This window comes from Colletotrichum karsti, assembly GCF_011947395.1.
Source record: "Colletotrichum karsti strain CkLH20 chromosome Unknown Scaffold27, whole genome shotgun sequence".
Taxonomy (NCBI): domain Eukaryota; kingdom Fungi; phylum Ascomycota; class Sordariomycetes; order Glomerellales; family Glomerellaceae; genus Colletotrichum; species Colletotrichum karsti.
Genome location: NW_024065927.1, coordinates 69,234 through 90,420, shown reverse-complemented (window position 1 = coordinate 90,420; position 21,187 = coordinate 69,234). Strand labels below are relative to the sequence as shown.

The following is a 21,187-nucleotide window of genomic DNA, read 5'->3' as shown; positions in this document are numbered from 1 at the left end:
AGAGGTGTGCCTCCATGGTCAGCGCCGGCGCCGGCGCCGGCGCTGACGTGATGCTCCGGCACGGGCACCCAAGCTTTCTTCGCCGAGACCGAGACGGAAGATACGAGAAAGGGTGATACATGTCCTTAGCATTGCACCGGACAATGCTGGACGGTGCAGCTGACTGGCGAGAACCGCCGGCGAAGGCAGGTTGAGGGCGCCGGCGCCGAAAATTGGAACGGCGGACGCCGCCGGCGACGCCCCCGTTTCAATTCGTCGGGAGCGAGAAACGAAACGTAAGTGCTAGTCACGATGACCGAGTAGGCGCCTGTGTCTTTGTTGACTGTGATCATCGATCTGGAGACCCCGGGAGAAAACGACCATCGAAGCAGTCGATAATGATTCTTGGACCCGAGACGGTAAAGGTCCGAGAACCAGGATAGTCGTCGAAGAAAACCTCGTTTCCTTCGAGAGGCAAGTCGACAACAACAGCAATCCGTCTTTTTGACTCAAACAGTTCCATGAGATTGAGAAACAAGGCACGTCGACTATCGCGTGTTCACCAACAAAAGAGAGCTGCTTCAAAGTTCTGTCGGTGACACGATGACCCTAGATCTCAAGTGCCTTTTGGTAGAATTCGGCCAGAGGGTCTGAGGGGCCTGCGGCCGGCGCAGTTTTGTTGAGCTCTGCGGTGACGAGTTTGAAAGATGGCGGGAGGGCCCGGGGCGTTGGTTCTGGTTGGAGTAGTCTGGTAGACGAGTTAGCCTCTGCACTTTTCCGTTCCAAAGATTGGCAACTTACGGTGCACGATCTTGGTAGTGCGAACACCACAACCCCATTCTCCAAAACATCCCGGAGACCCCGGCTCAACGCCTTGTCAAGAATGAGGGCGGGCAAGGACCAACGTTGTTGATGCCAGAGGTCGTGGCTTGGACATGGCAATTGTGTTTCTCGGCTCCTGCCGGCAGGAGCCGAGAAACGGTCGTCTTCGTTGTGAAGATGAAGCCCATTTCTTCATTTGAGCTGACTGAAGGCTTGGTGTTGAACGCCGATGGGGAGCAGATGGGTGCTTGGAACAGAGCCGACACGTAATGCCGCGGATGCCCCAGAAAGGATCATCGATGGGAGGGCAGCGAAAGGCAATGACAGCGACGAAAACGACGACCCCAACTGTGGCACCGGTGCCAGCAGCGGGGCCGCCGACTGAGCTTCAGCTTGCTCATTCTTTTCGAAAAGAGAGAGAATGCGCAGAATTCTTGGTAGTCGACTTGTGACGACATCCAGTTGTACTTCTCGGAAAGGTCAGGCTGTATTGCCGAGGACAACGAGCCACTGTGCTTGAGGAATCAGTCCGAGGTTGCTTTCGTTTCTCGAGACTGAAACTCTTTGGAACAGAAAACAAAAGCAGCACATGGCTGATGAATGCCATCGTCAAGAACCGACGGAGGCAAACAATCCTGTCACCTAGCCGCCATCGCAGCTGCCGGCAGCCGCGGCGCTGGTAACGCCGTTGAGGATGTTGCGGGCCGGCCGCGATGGGAGGCGATGCGACAGACCGCCGAGTCGAAAGGCGGAAAGTCAAGTCGAGTTTCGACTTGGTCGGGACAGGAACTTGATGTCTACCAAATCCTGCATGCGTCACCGGGACGCATGCAGGACTTCTTCCCACGCTTCAGTGCCTGATGTGACTGGCACATGGCTTTTCTTTGATGAAGCGTAGGGATCCGAACTGCGAGCTGGTATCAGAGACTGTGCTGACTGAAGAAGAGATGGGGTTGGAGGAGCTTGCTTACCTTGGATCGAATCTTGTTGATGTCGCCAGCGACAATTTGGACCGTCCGAGCATGGTCGTTTGTAATACAGGCCACTCTTTCGCAGCGACGGATAGCTGGGGCGGGCTTTTGAAAAAGGAACTGGACGCCATGGTTTGCCTTTGATGAGCTCGCAAGACCTGGCCCTCGAAGCGGAAGATAGAAGGAAGTTGAGCCTCTGAGCCCCATTGGAGGAGGGAAAAGAGGGAGAGGAAGCGTGTCAGGGCTGAGAGGACCCGCATGCCCCTGACCGGTGATGGTTGTTCATCTCTGTGCAGAGGCGGTCTGCAAGCTCATCGTCAGCAACATGCATGTCGGGGAATGGACAAGTCGAGTACTTACTTCAAGGGGTCCCGCCCTCGGTCTTGTCGAGTCATCGAGACTCGACGAAGACACTCTGCTCTTGCAGAAGGTCGTGAAACATGCCTGGGCATGAGACGCGGCAACTCATTACTGCCTCGAAGAGTAGAACAAGCTCTTTCGAGAGCTTTTGCCATAGTCCTCATGTCGAGCCGATGGAGGCAAATGCTCCTGGAAAGCCAGAGATGTCGAATTGGGCAGCTGCTCCAAGTTAGAGAAGAACAGTATGCAGATTAGGGGGATGAAACGAACCTTGAGACAGAGTCTGGCGTGGGGGTGGCAGCTTGAACTCGAATTGGTGAGCTGCCGGCAGCTCTGTAGCATGAGAGCTTGGTGCAGCGCGTCTGAGTATTCCCATTTGTTTGAACTGGAGATGGCGAGGAATGCGCGACGCCGGCGTCAAACCTGCAAAAGAAAGGTCAGCCAAGCTGGACAGAGGAAGGAATCAAGACGTGAACCTGGGAACAAGCAAAACAAGGGAGTCCGTACCAAGATTTGGGTCTGTGAATCTTCTCTTGGAGGAGAAATCTTTTCACGCGCGTGACAAAGACTGCCAGAGCACAGCCTGGCCATAACGCGCTGCGTAACAAAGCCTATTGAGGCACTACAGGCGGGCGGCCTGTTGCATCTTGTTGTTTTGATGATGGATGATGATGGATGGAGGTGATGGAATATTTTGATGGTTGAAAAAATGACGTTGGTGGTGATGATGGGTGGAGGAAGTTGTGGATGGGATTTTGGCAGGTGAAAAAGGGCTCGCTTGTGTTCCTCCCAAGGGCTGCCTTGAAAAAATAACAAGGCAGAAACATGCCTCCCGTGAGGAAATCTTTTTTGAGAAAGATGAAAGCTTTTGGGGGAGGACGTGAAGAAGGTGATGCTCAATTTTCCCCTGGCACTGGCGAGATTCCACTGAGTGCCCAAGGAGATGATTTGCACTCTGCATGAGCTGAGAATTTCCGTTTCTTGGGTATTTTGATTATGTATGCAGCGAAGACGAGCCTGAGCAATGATGTCAAGTAGAAGGCTGGTGTAGCGCTGGTGGAAGGGAGGCTGAGGAAAAAAGAGGCCTACCTCGGAGACGGAGGGTTGTCAGGGTGATAGGTCTGTTCTGCCTCAGGAAAAGAAAAATCAAGAGACCGCCAGCCAGCTAAGCGAGATCTTGCCAGGCAAGCCTGAGGCTGGCTGAGGTTGAAGGTGAAGTGACATCACGTGAAGCAGAACAACAGCACAAAGCAGGAAGGAGATAGAAGACGCGTCGCGCAGACTTTTCACGCATGAAAGAAGAGAAGTCACAAAAAGAAGTCACAAAGCGGTGAAAGTATTATCATTGTCTGTGATGAAAGCCTCTAGGGGCAGAATCCCTTCTTCCTGAACAGGTGCAATAAGGCACAGGTTCCAAGTGGTATCATCGTCCAAAACGCCTGTCCATCCCAGATCTATGAAGAAAGCCGTCTATCGCGTGTAGAATTCCAAGGACCATCCATCCTAGCCGTCCAAGAAAAGAGCCACTCTCTCAATGAAGAGCCAAGACGTGTGATGCCCAGACTTACTCCTCAATGTAGCCAGTCTGCTCGCCGCACCAGATGACACCAAAGCTGTTGCGGATGCCATCGTCTGGAGAATAGTGTCAGCGCGAGATCTGGGGAAACATGAAACAGGGAGGAAACATACTGAGGTTGATGGTAGAGGGGGTGGGACGGTTGTCGCGAGCGCCAATGCAGGTGCAGGTGAGGAGGATCTCCGACTCGTCCTCGTTGCTGGTGGTGAGGATGCAGTCCTTGCAGGAATCGTCGAAGTAGCCACTGGGAAGAGAAGAGGTTAGACTTTTTTCAAGATCGCGTGAGCAGGAGATGGTCGATGGTGTACTTACACGTTGGCCCAGGCAAGATCGCCGTCGTCATTCTTCAAGCAGCGGTTAAGCTGGATGTGAGTCTTGACCCACTGGTCCTTGTTGTCGGCGCAAGTGGCGTGGATGGAGTAGATGTGCTGGTTCTCGTTGATGATGCGCGAGTCGAGGCGGGGGTTGTGGCAAGTCTCGCCGAAGCCGCCCTTCTTGTCGGCGGAAAGGACCTCAATGATGCCGTTGCCCTTGATGGTATCGTTGGACTTGTCGGCAGACAGGACCTCAATGATGCCGTTGCCCTTGATGTCGTTGTTGGCCTCGCCAGTGGAGAGAACCTCGATGATGCCATTGCCCTTGATGCCATTGTCGGCCTTGTCAGCAGACAGCACCTCGATGATACCGTTGGTCTCGGCGCCACGAGGGACAGCAGCCGCGGTGGCGGAGCCGGCGACGAAGCCAAGGATGGCAGAAGCGATGGCAGTGGTGAACTTCATGGTGATGATGGGAAGGGATAGAAGAATAGGTGAGATGAAGTTCGGTTGGGTGGCGGAGAGGAGAGATAAGAGTGTTTGTGGAGAGGTTGTGATGATGGTGGTGGTGTGGGATAGAGAGAGAAGGAGGAAGAGGGTGTAGGGAAGAGAGAGAGGGAAGGGATTTAACGGTGGGCTTTAATGGTGAATTGGATCGATCTCTGAAGGCAGGAGCTCGAAGACCGACTTTACCTCACTTCTGCCTCGAAGGGCTTCAGTCACGTGTGCGGCTCTGGTGTATTATCAGTTTCGAAAAGGAAGTCGCGTGGTGAATGGTGATGATTTATCGGCCAATCAAGAACGAGCCTTCGTTTTCATCTTAAATCAAGACTTGTTTGTTTTCTTCCAATGAGAGAAGGCCCTCGGAAGAAAAGATCCCTCAGATAGCATCTCAGGGGAAAATGTTCTTTTCCGAAGTTAGGTAGAGTCCTGGCTGGCAAAGCCATGATTCCCTGGCTTAACAATTCTCGACCAAGATATGGATAATATTGTATCAATGTTGCACTTCGTCATGAATATCTGAGAACGCCTCCTGCCGCCGTGGTACATAACCATCGACGGCATGAAGGTGTGATGTGTGATACAGTATCCTATTCCAGGGAGTGCTTCTTTTCATCCCATACTGTTGCATTTCGATGATGAACGAAATGGGAGACTGGCAGGAAAACGAAGCCAGCCAAATTTCGAGGATGCCGGATATGTGGAACAATAAAGTCACGATGACGGAGCAAGGGAAATTTCAAACTAATGCCTCAAACTTCACGACTCTACCAAACAAACTTTGACACCTCCCCCCTATTCTCTCCAAAACCTTCCTTATCAAGTTTGCTGTATCATATGGAGGCTGAAAGAAATCTGGAAAGTCGACCACAGCGGGAACCACTGTTTGAGCTCAACCGCAAGTCTTTCATGTTATACTCGAGTTGGACAAAACAAATACCCGTTGTTCTTCACAGTCAGCAGCTTGGAGATCATCAAAGGATATAGAGAATTGCAACAAACAAAACTAGCGGAACAAGGTAGTCGAGGGTCACAACAGAGACATCATCGGCCGAGATAAAATGTAACTCTGGAAGTATTGTAGCCATGCAGCCAGGAGGTGAATATCGCTCAGGTGCCTCAGGGTACCGAATCTGAACCGTAACGAGCTGGTTCCAACCCCGGCTTGCCAAATATCTTGAATCCCATAATCGGAGAGCAGAAAATCGAGATCTCCCAACTTCGCAGCCGAGTACAGCAAGCCATTCCCACCAAGGCTACTCTCGACCGAGAAACACGCACACCCCCGCCGCCGTCATCCGCATCATCAGTGCAGGGGGGCATCGGAACCATACCCGCTACAAACCAGACTAATGCACATCCCGCATCTACCAGCGTAGCATCCCGATGATGACTGCTGATGTATCCCCCCGTCCTGATTGGGGCGATGGGGAACCGGTATGTACTTGGCACGCCTCGTAACCGAGCAGACGAATCATCGTCGTGCGGGGCCTCAGATGGATGATTTACAAAAGGCAGAGAGTCCTCACATTTCTCTGGATGACGGGTATGTCGAAGGTGAATCTGTTCACATTAGAATCTTTTACAATGGCGCTCCTAAGCTCGATATCAGGCCTGGCAACTCTGCCCATCCTCGGCGGGCTGCTGTGCCTCTACTTCGTCGTCAACCGTCTCATCGTCTTCGTCAAGTTGCGCAAGTTCGGCGGACCGCGGTGGACGGGCATCACCCACTGGCCACACAGCAAGCAGATCCTGGGAAACAATGTTCACGAGTGGTACGCAGAGGTGAACGAGAAATACGGTACACGATCCTCCTCCCTCGATCCCTTGATCCACCTTCCTGACAACCCCCAGGCCCAATCGCTCGCATAGCACCAGGCATCCTGATGACATCCTCCCCGGAGGTCTGGACACACGTGAACAAACACCCCGGCTACAAGCGCACCGACTGGTTCTACCACGCCGCCCGCGTCGAACACCGCCGAGACAACGTCTTCACGCAGACTGACAACGCAAAGCACGACAAGAGACGAAAACAAATGGCCCCAGGCGTATGCCTCACCTCCCTCCTCCCTCCTCAGCTATTACTAACCAAAAACACCGCAGTACTCAGGCCGAGAAAACCTCGACCTCGAACCCGCCATCGACGCCCGCGTAGCCGAACTCCTCGCCCTAATCCGCCAAAACCACCTCTCCACCCCATCCCACATCGTCCCCATGGACCTGGCCAAGAAAATCCAGTACCTCACCCTCGACGTCATCTCCGGCGTCGGGCTCGGCAAGACCTTCGGCATGCTCCGCCACGACGCCGACGTCGACGCCTACATCGCCTCCAACGACCAGGGCCTCACGGCCGCCAACGTGGCCCTCGCCCTCGGCGGGAGCTGGCTCGCGCAGGCGCCCGTCGTCGGCCGCCTCATCGCCCCTTCGCCGGCTGACGGCACCGGCTTCGGGAAGATGATGGCGGCGTGTTTCCGCGCGGTGGATGCGCGCGCGGAGGGCGAGACGGAGAAGAGGTCGGATATGCTCGCGTCCTTCATCCGGCACGGGCTGAGCGGGGACGAGTTGCGGTCCGAGGCGCTGGAGCAGATCATTGCCGGGTCGGATACGACGGCGGCGGCGATGCGGGGGGCTTTGCTTGCGATTATGACGAACGCGCGGGTGTATACGAAGCTCAGGCGCGAGATTGACGAGGCTGTGAGGGACGGGCTTGCGCCAGGGCAGGGCGAGGGGCTGGTGTCGTTAGAGCAGACGAGGAAGATGCCGTATCTCCAGGCCGTGATTCGCGAGGCGTTGAGGGTGAGGCCGCCGGTCGTGTGTCCTTTCCCGCGGGATGTGCCGGCTGGAGGGGACACGATTACGGTTGGTGGGGAGAGCGTGTTTGTGCCGGAGGGGGCTTGTATTGCGTACTCTGCCAACGCGATGCATCGTAGCGAGGAGACGTATGGGGAGGACGCGAAGGCGTTTCGTCCTGAGAGGTGGTTTGAGGAGGATGAGGAGAAGCTTGCGGTTATGAAGAGTGTGAATGACATGGTCTTTGGGTATGGGAGGTTTGTGTGCTTGGGCAAGCCGGTTGCGCAGCTTGAGATGGCAAAGACGATCTTCGAGGTGAGCTGGCATCTATCCTCCTTCTCGAAGACGCGATACTAACCAGGTGTTTACGAGCAGCTACTACGCAACTTCGAGCTGGCGCTCATCGATCCCGCGCGTCCGTGGAAGGCTCACAATGTCATGGGGCTCTTCGTCATCTCTGACATGTGGGTGCAAGTTATGGAGAGGACGGCATGATTATCACGAGAAAGCACCGTCACGAGCTTTTTGTCAACAGTTCCTGCCGTCACGATTTAAAAATGGAATAAGGACGCCTAATGTAGGAACGCAATTTTGGGTCTCCTGGACTACTCAGAAGTAATATCTGCCCGTATCCCGCTCTGCAAGTGTTCCTTCTGTCTACAACGCACCCTAAATCCTCTCTGGCTCTGATCAACTCGCCATTCCCGAATCCTAGCAAAATACCTCTTCATTTCCATCGACGCTGTATCGTAGCACCTGAATCTTGCCTGGCTCGATATCGAGGCGCAAACCGGCCGGTGTTCGCAGTATACGGAGGTCGCCTTGAGCGTTCGAATCTCGCAGGATGAATCGCGGAGATCGCCGGCTTCGTACGAATCGATTTCTGGGCGGGTCGCGTGAGACGCTCAACGACACTCTCTTATGCATAGACGGCGAAAGTTCCTGCTTGCTGCGCTTTGCTAACCTTGTCTCGTCGCTGTCTAGCTGCAATGTAGCTGCAATGTCTGGGGTATGTGTCAGCTTTGCCATGGAAGAGCAGGGGCATGTACGAACCTGCTGAATCCATTGTTTCTCTTCCGAAGCGTTCGGGTCCGCACTCATAACATGGAACAGATCTATTCATCATCTGGATTGTGATGTTGAGAAGCTATAGATGAACATTGTCAGCCCTCATGTGTACATGTCCTCAGATCCTCGACTTACCCGTCGAGGACAGTGTTGATTCTCAATCTGGCTCCTATTGTGACGCGGTGTTTTGCCTCCATAGACACAATCTGAACAAGCTGGTCGATGACAGTGATAAGCAAAGGATGCTGCCACGGAGAGGAACGCCATGAGTGTCGGCGAGGTAGAGCTTTTCCTGTCCCGTTTCTCGTGAGATGGGTGATGCTGTATGTTCGACTGTGACAGCTATTTCGGGCAATGGAACGACGCGCGGAACTTCCTCGTGAATCAGCATGAGAACGGTGGGTCTTGTCTTTCGGTAAGAACAACAACTCGCCGCACAACACAACGCACCAACACATGAGGAGTGAGAGCCGCAGACAAATGCTAAATCACAGTCACACATATCTCCTCGAACAGCCAGGTCGTGCGATCGCCTCGAAGGGGAACCCGGAAACAGAATGACGAGTCTTGAAGCCTGTGCAACGATGGTAGAATGCTATCGACGTTTGAAGGGTTGACATGTGTTCATGTTGTCGACAAAGACCAGTGTTATTTTCCTCCTTCGAATTCTGATGTTCAATGCAATATTCTTCGGGAACTGCTTCGGGTGCGACAGAGGCATGTTTCTGTTGTCCGGAGTTAGAGGCCATAGCTTGATGATGATGGGACAGGACCTACCGGCAGTGGTGCAAGAAATCCAGTGGCTCAGACTTAACATAATGCAGCAACCCGTCTTCCAAGTATCGTACGCCGTGGGCGGCCACCTGAGATGCGAGCAGCGGCCAAAGAGGGCCGGAGTTAATTCAAGTCTTGTAGATGCACCTGAGTCTGGTCGAGCAAGCATAGCAATTCGCTGCGCAGCACAATGCAGCAATCCGCGTGTGTTGACTCTGTTCGAAATCTCGACATACCCAGCGAGAGACAAGCTTGAGAGAGCAGACGAGCCGGGCCATTGTAGATCAGGTCAGCCAGGGGACCTGAGCATGAAGGAGTTAGCAGCTGTGGTGAAGGGTAGAGAAGGGAGACAAACCAATGCGCGGCAGAGTGAGAGGCCATGAAATCTCCGACGAGAACTGAACCTTGATGCAACAGTGACCGCTTCGTGTGGGAAAGACGCGCCGCAGCACCGCCATCAGACCTCGGTCTCGAAGACTGAAATGAGGCCGACGGCGCCGGCGCCGCCTGCGTCTTGCTGGCCCGCGCCGGGCGGGCCACTGGGACAGGGGTCTCAGTGGCTCGAGCATCTCATAATTCTGTGGGAATGCTCCAGTAAGGTGTCGGTAAGAAAACGCAAGGAACACGGTTGATTTGCTCAATGGCAGAGGTGTCCAATCGTCGGGTGTGAAGCGGAAGGCACCCCAGTGTTGGTGTGCATTGATGCTGATGTCGATGGCCGATAATCATTATTAATGTTCTATCGAAGTGTTTGAACATTGACGACGGCAGGCTCCGAGACGAATGATTCAAGAGTTGCCGTGAGGCATCAACCTCGGGCGGTTAGCCCGGGCGAATGAATTGCCATTGTCCCGAGACACCCGCCGCCGCCAATGTTCGTTAAGGTTCATACATTCGAAGACCGTAATTTGAACGAAATTTCAGATTAGTAAACCCGAACTGTCGAGTAACATACTGACGGTGGCTGGACCCGGGAAGACTGTCCGGCAATCGACCCGGGCGACCCAACCACCGCAGTATGTTCGTTAAGGTTCAGCAGACGAACATAATCTGAACGCTCGTTCAGATTCCAAGCCGCAGTGCAATGGGCGACGTCCAGCCCCCCCATGGATCGTGAATCATGAAAGCCGTGTGCTGGGGGAGGGAGCCGGACGCCGAAATATGTTCGTGAGACTTCATACGACCACACCCATTGGAAAACTCGGGATCCCGTCCACTCTCCCACAGAAATGCCATCGCTTGGGAGGCAAAACAACATCTTCTTTTGGGAAGCTTTTTGATGTGCGACTTCTGACCCCCACTGTTGCGCTGTGGTTTTGAGGAAGGGGCCAGACGCTGAAATATGTTTGGGAGACTTCGTCAAACATACACTTTCGAGAGAATTTGGTTGGCGACGCCTGACTCCCCCGCATGAATCGCGGTGTTCATGAAGTCTCTTTACAGAGAGAGCCAGACGCCGGAATATGTTCGTTAAGGGTCATGGCCTCCGGAAAGTCGTCTGGCGGTGCGACACCTGACTCCCCGTCGAAGGGTTTGCTTTTGGGAGAGGGAGCCAGACGCCGAAATATGTTCGTTAAGTTTCATCAAACATCCTCTTTCGAAAGCCCTTGCCGAGCGACGCCTGACTCCCCCGCATGAATCGCGATGTTCATGAAATCTCTTTACAGAGGGAGCCAGACGCCGGAACATTGTTCGTTAAGGTTCATACTGCCCGCCGCGATAATTTGAACAACATTTCAAATTACCAGGTGCGTCTGGAATTTTTGGCTGGCAGTTAGCTCCCGCATGAATCGATGTCATGTTGGTGCAATTACGCAGGGGAACCAACTGCCGCCATTTGATCGGGATGGTGAGCTTTCCACGCGGCGATTTGAGTGAGGCTTGGATGTGCCTCCGCCGGCGGAGATGGTTGCCCGTACCGCGAGGCTCGCGCCGGGCAAGCCCGCGGACGCAAACATGTTGACTGGTAGAAATTGTTGAATGCGTGAGGCTGAGGTCAATCAATCACATACTGGTGAGCAGTAGCAATTCGCCGCGCAATACGACGAGCAAAGGGTGTTGTTGAGGCTTGCGAATGGCTTGACAGAGGCTGGAGGTTAATGAACCAGCCTCCGGAGAGTATGTCAATCTTGTGGTCCAAGTTCGAACTGTGTCTCATGTCAGTTGACGTGATCTTGGGTCATGGATGGAGCGACGAGATGGGAGACCATGTGAAACCACACTCGAAGATAACTTGTGATATCGGAGGGATAACAGAGGGAGAATAACATACCAGGATCGAACTCCTTGAACTGCACGCGGCGGCCGGCGCCATTGAATTGAACGAAGGCGAATGGCGCCGTGGGTGGTGACCGGCACCAAGAATGACTAGCACGGTGAGGAGGGTGGCAGAGCCCGCTCCGCCGTTGTTGAAGGCAGGGAGTGCAAGATGGGTGTTGCCACCAACCTCCAACCTGTTGGATGTGCCTTCGATGTCAAACTTGTGCTGTCATGGATATCTGCAGGCAATCCGATATCGTGTAGTGGCCGACAAGCCCGTCATCTCTTGAATCATAGTAAGGCTGATGTGAAAGCAGGGCGAAATCCTTGGTAATCGCATTGTGACGACAGCTCGATCGTCGAGGCCGGAATTGAAGGCATCGCCGTTATCAAGACTTGCAGAGACTCAGGGTCCACGCCCCAGTCCTGTGATTGTGAGGCCGCGAGACTCAGGCAGGCATTGTTGAGACCAGTGTCCTTGGGGACAATACTCAAGTTGTAGTGCCGACTCCATCAAGTCTTCTCTTGATAACTTGAGAATGGCTGCATTGTATTGAGCGGCAAACATTCAACTTGCTTGTTGACTCGACTTCGAAAGCCATGCGACAGCTGTCTTTATCGGGTTGTTAGAACTTCTGAACCAGGGAGCAGTAGCCACATATATACACTTACCGCTTGGATGTTTCAAGCAACGCTCAGCCAGCTTGTGCGGATTGTTTCATGTGGTGAGGTCGGAGCGCCTAGCTCCTCCAGGAACGTAGCTCATGGTGTTTGCATGATGGATCGTCTCGCCTGCAGGAGTGCTGGGCTGAGTGCACCCAGTGTTTATGGAGGTCTCTGAGGTGCCTGAACAGAAGCGAATTGTCAGCAAGAAATGCCATGTTTGGAAGAAAGCATCTGATTTGTTCCTGACCTTTGTTATGGAATGGGCAGGTGCAACGGGCAGCTTTGCCGTGCTGTCCTAGCTTTTCTTTGATGCCTCTTTTTGATGCTTGATGAATATCAGTCTGGAGGCCTTTATGCAGCAGGATTGAGCAGAACAAGGCAGCGTGTTTTTTTTTTTGAAGGTGGGAAGAGGGCAGAGCACCTAACAGCGCTGTTGATGACATAAAAATGGCAGTGGTGGATGAATTCAAGGCTGAGTGCGGTTGTGAAGATGTGAGCAAAGGGAGGGTGTAAACAAACCCAGAGGTCAATGAGGACGGGCAACAGCGAACGCAGAAAAATCACCAACCCACTTTTTAAGCGAGAGCAACCAGAGTCTTTGAGGCAAGAGCAGCAGCCAGGAAACAAGAAAAAATGCTGCCCGTTGGCAAAAGAAAATGATGGTGTTGTGAAGATGGATACGTTTGCTGGGCAGAGACGATGGGGAAAGAGCGATGGGCTATTGGGAGGAGCGCAGATGGAAAAAAAAGACCTGGAACTGACCTTTCTGATAAGAGATAAGCGAGAGAGAGAATATGTTAGGGGAGCTGGAAACGGGAGAGAGGTGGAATGTGTGTGTTCAGCCAAGGCCACGTGATCTGGCGTGGTGGTGATGACGTTTCCGAACCATGGCTGCTTGCACCAATGTTCGCTTCCAAAAATGATCTGCTGCGAAGATGGGAACAATCGTCGGAGGGTAGATCGGTGTCGTCGGTGGTGGTTGTGGTGATGGACTGGTGATGGCAAGTCGTGGGAGGAGTTGCAGGAGGAAGAAGTCGAAAGGTGTCGGCGGAGAGACGAAGAAACGTTTTCTACCACCCCACTCCAGGAAAGAGAAAAAGGCACTTCCAGGAAGACCCGGAACCCGCAGCGCACGCCTAAGCAGGAGACGAGCGGCCAAAGCCAGCTAGCTGCCCGAGTACGAACTTCCGGGACGCAGCACTCGGCCTACATCAGACGACGAATCGAAGTCAAAACATCTCAGCATGTATCTTTTCCTGTTGGTGACAACGGCTATGGAAGTACTGCGGTACCGACACCGTGCGGATTCTTTTCCCTCCAGAATTAAGTTCGTCTTCGGTGTACTCTTTGGGAGTTGGTGTGGTGGTGTGTTCTGCAACCACCACCACTTCGGTCCGTCAAAGCTTGCGCTGTGCCGAAGTGCAGCTTCGAACCTTGTGCCATGCACCCGCGAAAACCATGATTACGGCGTGATTCACGTGTGTGTGGGAGGTAGGGAAGCGGAGGTGGATGTGTGGTGGGCATCCGGCAGCAGGGGTCCTTCATGGCTGCGTCGGTGGTGTTGGTAGATGCCGGGATGGTTGGATACTATGTTCTGAGGGCATTCGGAAGGAGTGTGAGGCTATTTCGTGATGGCTTGTGGGAGTCGGCGAGAGGAATGCAAGGGTTCGGGTAAGAGATGACAGAGCGCAAGCTCACGTCGACCTCTGAAGATGACATCGAGAAGCAAAAGAAGCCTGCAAATCGTCCAGGCTCGACCTAGATCACAAATTTATATAATGATGCTCGGCCTGCGACTGCTATTGCTTGCCTCTATCCCGTCCCGAGCACGCCGATATCTCGCTCTCCCGGACTCCCTTCGACCCCGTTCTACGTCTAGCTCATCAAAACGGGATAAGCCCACCAGGAGGACCACCGCGATCGCGTCTCAATTTGTCAATACCATCGCGGTATCATCTAAAGAATCCTCACGCCGATCATGTCAGATGACGCGGTGTATCGACGTCGATTCGCGACGAAGTTCTCAAAGGTCACGTACTCTCTGACCCTTATGACGACGCATCAGGGAAAGACGACGAGACTCGTAGAATTTCAGCCACACCTCCGTCTCTGTTCCCAATAAGCCGCTCTCGGTACTGAGGGCATCATGCTTTGTCACCTCCATTCCAAGGTCGGAAAAAACACAAAATCCTGCTACTAGACAAAGTTCCTTAGTAGTTTGCAAATTTACTTAGAGCTGGGTATATCTCGCAAGCAAGTCGACAATAAGTCGCGATTCCAGGTTTTCTTGTTGTCTCAACCACACTCGATCAGGATCACCAGATGCGAAGGTGTTTGCGACGGCCTGGAAAGAGCAACGTGTGGAGTGTAATGCTACGAACGTCGGTTCGCCGACTGTTCGAAGCCATCGAATTCGAGACTTACTGTTGTTGAGAACGAAGGCAAATGCGAATTCCATGGCGGCTGAGGCAACTCTCGTATACAGTGAATTCATTACATCGTGAAGAATATACCGAACCGGTCAGAGCTACAGAAGAAAGGCTACTGCGTTACACATGAAGCGGCGAGTATCGATAGTGTAACAGTTCATTAAATCGTGAAAGGCCTGCATGTGCTACTCTCCATCAGTGCCGGCGTCATTGCAAGTCTCTTCTCATCACAATGGCCGAGTATCATCTTAGAATATTAAATTACTGCCCATAACACAGCGCAGATGGCACTAAAGACCAAGCCGATCGACGGCGAAATACCGTTGGCGGCATCAGGCTTGGCGGTCGAGGTCACGATGGTGCCTGGTGATGTAGAAGTGGGCGTCGCATCGTTCTGTCTGAGGACATAGATCTCACCAGTACTGTCAGAAGTCATGAACAACCTATTCTGCGAATCCCAGGCGAGGCCGACCGGGCGAAAGCACTGATCGGGACATTTGCTGAGGTCTTTGTTGAACATGATGTTCTTGAGAGCGCTAGTCGAGTCGCTGCTGACAACAGGCTCGCCATTGCTGAACTCGGTCGAAGTCAAGGCGTAGCCAACAGGGTCGGGGCGGTTGTCTGCATGTTGTCAGCTTGTCACCCAAGACCTGATCCAAAAGTCAACTCACAGCTACCGCGAAAAGACATGAGGGCGTGGGAGCCGTCCTTGTCGAACTTGAGGAAGACCGGGGATGTGTGCGACTGGAAGGTAAGACGCGGGGCAACGTAGTCATCGTGGCACCGGGTGTCGTTCATGGTGTTGTTCTGTTCCATCGAGAACTGGTCGCCGACCTTGAGGGAGTCGTTGAGGGGGATGCTTGTATCCCACACGGCGAAGCAGCGCGGGTAACCGTAATTTCCGGCATCGGTCTCTTTGGCAACAGTGCCAAGCAGGTTCAGTTCCTCGCCGGGGTTGTTGTTGTGGATATCGACGCCGTTACGCGTGATGTCGTCAATCGAGTTGTCCATGGCCCAAATGTTCCCGGTCGAGGGATCCTCTGCGACGGCGACAGCATTGCGGATACCCCATCCTAGAAGTTTTCCGTCGGTGTTGAAATCGTATGGGTTGCTGCCGACCTTGCTGAGGTCAAAAGCTTTGACTTGGGCGTGGCCCGAAGATGAATCGAGAGCGTCGATGTCGAAGTTCTCGTCGACGCCACGCGAGACGACCAGCCAGTTCTCAGAGGCCTGGGACATGATCAGAGTACGCGTTGTCTGGTCATTGTTCGCCATGTTGTCAATGACGACGGCAGGGTCGGCATTGACGGAACCGGCCTCTTGGTCGTAGGCCCAGGCGAGAACTTTGTCAACTGAGGACGCGTAGAGGGTCTTGCCGTCTTCAGAGAGGGCCATGCCATGGGTCAACTAGATAAAGAGATGTTAGGCCATCCAGCTGCAATGCGTCCAAGGTGTGAGATCCTACTCGGGTATTGTTGATCATGAGCTTGCTCTCGGTAAGCGTCAGACATGTGCCGCCATTCTCTTCGAAGGTGACATGGTACACGCCGACAGCAGCATCGAGAACGAGCAGAGCGCCTTCACTGTCGACGTGTATGGTCCGAGGTTTCTTGAAGCCATTGGCGACAAGCTGGGCCTCCCAGCCAGCGGCGACTTGAGGAGGGGTGTAGCTGGGGACGAGGATATCGGCGCATTCCTTGGCGACAACGACTGTTGCGATGGCCGCGAGGACCGTAGTCTGAATACCTCTCATGGTCGCGGATTCGTATCAATTGACTATCGAAGACCAGATTTGGCCCTGCGTACTGGAGCCTTCAGAGAGGCTCTGATTTTGTAGGTTCTGATGGGAAAAGACCTAAGCATTTGGTGCTTGGATGCAGGATGAGGCGGTTATCGCGAGCAGTCCCGCGCGACGGGTAGCGAGGCCTCACATCGGGGACCTTCAAGGTCGCAAATTCAACCCCACTTGGCAAAAGAGAGACTGGTTCGCAGCTGCAGATGCGACCGTCGACGCTCAGCGAGTGGCCGAGATGCCTGCGAGGGGTGATCCTGAAAACCTCTTTCAAGTTTAGAGCTTCCCTAGTGCCATCAAGGGACGGCGGATGGTCGGCGGAGAACAGGCCATGACCCACGGCGTTGGCGGACTGGACTGTCGGGTCTGTTGGTGGATGGCGGGCGGCGGCGGACGGTTGACGGGGGAGGTTGTTCCTCTATTGTGCACATCTGCCCATTCCGCGCATGAGAATTGCGTTTGCTGAGAGTCACCTCAAGGGTGGCAATTGGGGCAATGATGGTCCGCCGTCGCCGCAGTCGTTGATGCCATCGTGAAGTGCGCCAAGAGAACGGAATGCAACTTGAAGCTCGTGCATTTGGGACAGCAGCGCGGTGCTGCGAGAGACCCAAAAGGGACGCATCCGGAGCGGAACATGGCCGTTACGTCGCGCGGAGCATCGTGATGGCACTGGGGTGGATTCGGCGTGGCTGCAGGCCGTTGGATAACTGGCCTGATCGGTGCAGGGGATGGCGTTGTGGTTGCAGGAAAGCTGTCCAGAAGCTGTCAGAGGGAGGCGAAAAGCCGCATCCTCGTGGGCGGGGAGCTACTGACTGGTTCGATGTGGGGTAGTAGGCAAGTAAGACAGTCTAGTTGCATCTTGTTCGGTGGAAACAGACGAGATCCAGGCTGCCAAAGGATGCAGGTTGTCGGTCGAGTCGAGTCGATTGCTGGGTGCGAGGAGGGGCGATTGGGATCCATTTCGATGTCGAAGGCAAGGCTGCCGGGATGGTAAAAGCCCTCAAAGCATGTTCCTGGCGTCAAAGCACATTTAGGAGCGTCGAAAACATCGTCAACCGGTGGGAGAGAAGATTCTTGGTGGACATAATCGCCTGTCTCTATCGTCGTAGGATGTCGATGATTCCAGCCGCCGCAGCATCGCAGAGGTTCACCGCTGCCCGATCCTAGCTCCGGATACCGCTTGATGGTTCCTGAAGGATGTCTCAGCCGGCAAGGATGCGGGATGTTGATGGAAGTGTCGTTGCTGGCAAAATGACGATGATGATGATGTCGGGAAGAAGTCGAAGCAGAAAATAAAAATAAGATGAGAATTAATTCTTTGAAAAATGCAGTTGGAGAAAGAAGGCAGGAGCGAACAGGAGCCCACTATCCCGGTCGGCGCCTTCCTCCATCTTCCCACTGCATTTTTTCCAAAAAACATCACCGCAACACCAAGATTGAACATCACCAGATCTGCGGATACTCAGCAAGTAATCTTACGAAATCGCTCACGGCAAACCGGCACGGTGAAAATCTCCACCTACTCTCGACTAAGCGAGCTGCTGAGCCGCATCGACACTTTCTGCCGGGGCAAGCCAAGCCTAAGCCTGACTTGCGCACCAAAGAACGAGGAAGCAGAGCCGGTGCTTCTTCTCGATTTTCCTTCGCCTTTGCTGGCGCCGTCATACAGCTCGGGATTGCTGTCGCACCTCTTCGGCCATTCTTGCTCTGCTTCTGACACAACTCCCACGATGCCAAGAGAATGCGAAAATGCGAGCCGGCTAGACTTTCCTGGGCGGTTACACCACCATGTCTGCGCAAAATAGCACACCAGGGCACCCACGGCATTCGATCGAGGGACAAGACACGGACTACAGAGAGAGTACGAGATGAATCAATCCTCGAGCATCATTGAATCATCAAACCGAGCACACGGTCGTCAAGATCGCCTCCCCGCAGCTTCAACTGCCTGCCATCTCGAAATATCCCGAGACGAAACCCTTCCAGAAGCCACATTCGACGGAACGGAGCGGCGTCGGTCCCCCATGTCATCGGTCACATTGCGTTAGAGTTAGGCGATCGCATCCCGAGGACGGCGTCCAACGCCTACGATGCCAGAAACGGCGCCCTCGAAGCACTCGACTCGCGCAAACACCTGGTCATCCTCGCCGCCTTGGATGCAAGACATTGGCTGCTCGCTGGCCACCCCCGCATTCGAGCCATCTTCTTGAGGCTTGAGGCTTGGGGGCTCTATCGCCATGTTCCCTGTCGCCGTCGTATCACCCCTCCATCCCAGGTCCCAAGAAGCAATCCTTGGCGTTCCATCGCCCGTCTCCAGTCCCAGCTTTGGGTCCTTTGGTCCTTGGCCTTGGTGCTGTTTCTGTCGCCGCCCAGAAAACATGCGACTGCTGTTCGTCTTGCGCCCTGACTGAGCTAAAATGGGCGCACAGGCTCTGGTTTGAGCTGCCAGACGTCAAGACACGAACACAACATCAAGACCGGACGAGGCACCGTCGAAGACCCATCAGAATCAGAATGATGGACCCCATCGACAAGGCGGAAGACGGACGATACGGCAAACGGCTACCGACCACCTTACGGATACCGCAGTACGCAGTACGGTATCGCGACGCAACGGCTCTCCTTTATTCGTCCATGTCCAACCGTCGACATGCCGTGAGACATGTGCCCAGAAACGCCAATACCGCATCGACAGGGGCACTCCGAGTTGCCAGCACCGTCACGACGCAGTCACTCAGTCTCTGACCCCCCCTCCAAGACTCCCCAAGAGCGAATTCTGGAGCTTGCCGAGACTTTGTCGACTCGTCCAAGCCGTCCAAGCTCCCACCACAAGACCCCAACGACCCTCTGAGCCCTCGACGCAACCTATCACCAGCTTCCTTGGCGGTCTCCGCCCATTATCAACCGGTTGCCACGATGCCGTGCCATGCCCGCGATTGTCTCTCGCCAAGCATGCGCCCTCACGCCCAGAATCACCCTCATTGGTGCCGATGCCAGCGCCGCGCCTCGCCAATGACCTTGGGAGCGGGACAGGCGGAGCACAAGAAGCAAGCCCATTCCACCTGATTCACTCCCAAGATCCATTTCAGCGCTGCGCGCCCACCGCCGTCGTCGTTGTTCATCTTACGGAGTTTTGCCAGCTTTTTTCCCTCCTGCTGCCAGCCACCCGAGCACCGAAAGCCCAGAGAGCCAAGAGAGCCTTTTCTGGTGCTGTTACCGACGACATACGACAAATGCCCCTCCATTTCTATTTCGTATGACGCGTTGCGAGACCCCCAGCCGGCATCTATCCGCTTCTGCTGGGTCCCTTCTTCTCTCTCCCTTGCTGCCGTTTATTACTTCAGGCCCGGCAAGGTACGGCTGCGTTTCGCTGTAAGGGTGCACGATTGTAATCCATCAGTCGATCTTTTTTTTTTTTTACTCTTCGGTCCGCCCTCCGTCTGCTTGAACGACGACAGCTGCACGGCGGCTTCTTCACCTCTCCGATACCCATCTACGGCGAATAGATAGAGAGGCTGTAATACGGCATACGCGTACACTCGGACGGAAGCCGAATGCCTCCTCACCGACCACGACGTCTGAGCTCCTCCAGCCGTTGACCCGCGCAGTATCAGACAATGTTCTCAAATACGCGCCTCTTCCTGTCGGCACTGGCAGCGACAACAACGCTTTTCGCAACATCATCCGCCCTCGCCATCGAACAACGACAAGGCCCCGGCCCCGTCAACGACTGGATCACCGTTGATCAAAACGGCCACCCCGAAACCATTACTCCATCAATCGTCACCAGCAATGGCGCCCGCACAACAATCAGCCCGCCGCCCTACGCGCTCACCGGCAGCGTCTTCACAGTTACCGCAACCAACGGCGCCTTGACGACCAGCACAGGCGTGCCCCCGCCGCCGCAAGCCAGCAACACGTTAGGATACGGCGGTGTTTTCTCAGTATGCAATAATAACCCGGGTCCCGATGGTCCTTTCTGCCAGCCCCGACGGGGTAGCACTCTGCACGTGGAGACGACGTACTACAGTAAGCTTAAATTGACGCTGAATCGCGGGACCCTCCCCCCAACTAACCTTCTTTTTCTTTTCTGCAGTCACTTGGGACACGACCTTCTTCGAGGATCCGTCCACACCAATTGGAATCGTAGGCTACGATGTCAGCAACACGGGCAGCATGGACGCGGCGCCCGCATTCTCCGTAACCAACATCCGCGGCGGCGTCGGATGGGCGCCCTGGACCCCCCGCGTCGGCGACCTCGAGGAGAAGAACTCGAACAACATGACCCTCATCCTCATGTACAACGACCCCATCACCGACGAGCAGAAGAACGTCACCGGCCCCGTCTTCACCATCCGCCCCGCCATCGACCTCGACGGCAGCTCCAGCTCGAGCCCGAACCTCGTCGCCATCCTCCTCCCCGTCATCCTCATCAGCATGGCCATCGTCGCCGTCATGCTCTGGCTCTGCTACCGCCGCCGTCGCCGCCACGCAGCAGCGGCGGCCGCCGCCGCCGCGAAATACCACGAGACCGTCTCCGGTCCCCCCAAGCACCGCAACCCCAAGGGCAACGCCAACATCTTGCTCGAACCGACGAGTCCGCCGCCCCAATCACCGGGGCGGAACGTTTTTCAGGAGGAGGTGCGTAGGCAGGAAAGGGAAAGAGCTTGACCTCTCTTTCTTTTGCTTGTGGTTGCTGAATGAATGACTGATGGTTTTGATGATTCAAAAAAAGGCCTTGACTGATGAAAAACGTCGCCATCGGACGTGAGACATCAGAAGACTTCGCACCGGTGACGACTTTCCGGCGAATGTTCTACAACAAATCAAAAACCAAATCCCCCCTTATGAGGAGGGAGTAATGACCAGATATGACGAAATCA

The 21,187-nt window shown here is 54.4% G+C and overlaps 4 protein-coding genes across 4 annotated transcripts; 2 read left to right on the top strand and 2 right to left on the bottom strand.

Moving 5' to 3' along the window:
- Positions 1–588: 588 nt before the first annotated feature.
- Positions 589–4,487, bottom strand: CkaCkLH20_08166 (uncharacterized protein; the record flags this gene model as incomplete). The annotated part of the gene is made up of 4 exons (XM_038890881.1): positions 589–727; positions 3,701–3,764; positions 3,822–3,952; positions 4,021–4,487. 4 exons carry the CDS (start codon positions 4,485–4,487, stop codon positions 589–591), a joined length of 801 nt encoding a protein of 266 aa, XP_038743644.1.
- A 1,623-nt stretch (positions 4,488–6,110) lies between these two features.
- CkaCkLH20_08165 (pisatin demethylase) lies at positions 6,111–7,811 on the top strand (the record flags this gene model as incomplete). The annotated part of the gene is made up of 4 exons (XM_038890880.1): positions 6,111–6,324; positions 6,378–6,574; positions 6,630–7,631; positions 7,689–7,811. 4 exons carry the CDS (start codon positions 6,111–6,113, stop codon positions 7,809–7,811), a joined length of 1,536 nt encoding a protein of 511 aa, XP_038743643.1.
- A 6,957-nt stretch (positions 7,812–14,768) lies between these two features.
- CkaCkLH20_08164 (glucose sorbosone dehydrogenase) lies at positions 14,769–16,265 on the bottom strand (the record flags this gene model as incomplete). The annotated part of the gene is made up of 3 exons (XM_038890879.1): positions 14,769–15,133; positions 15,184–15,919; positions 15,978–16,265. 3 exons carry the CDS (start codon positions 16,263–16,265, stop codon positions 14,769–14,771), a joined length of 1,389 nt encoding a protein of 462 aa, XP_038743642.1.
- Positions 16,266–19,921: 3,656 nt separating this feature from the next.
- CkaCkLH20_08163 (uncharacterized protein) lies at positions 19,922–20,975 on the top strand (the record flags this gene model as incomplete). The annotated part of the gene is made up of 2 exons (XM_038890878.1): positions 19,922–20,333; positions 20,401–20,975. 2 exons carry the CDS (start codon positions 19,922–19,924, stop codon positions 20,973–20,975), a joined length of 987 nt encoding a protein of 328 aa, XP_038743641.1.
- Positions 20,976–21,187: the final 212 nt, after the last annotated feature.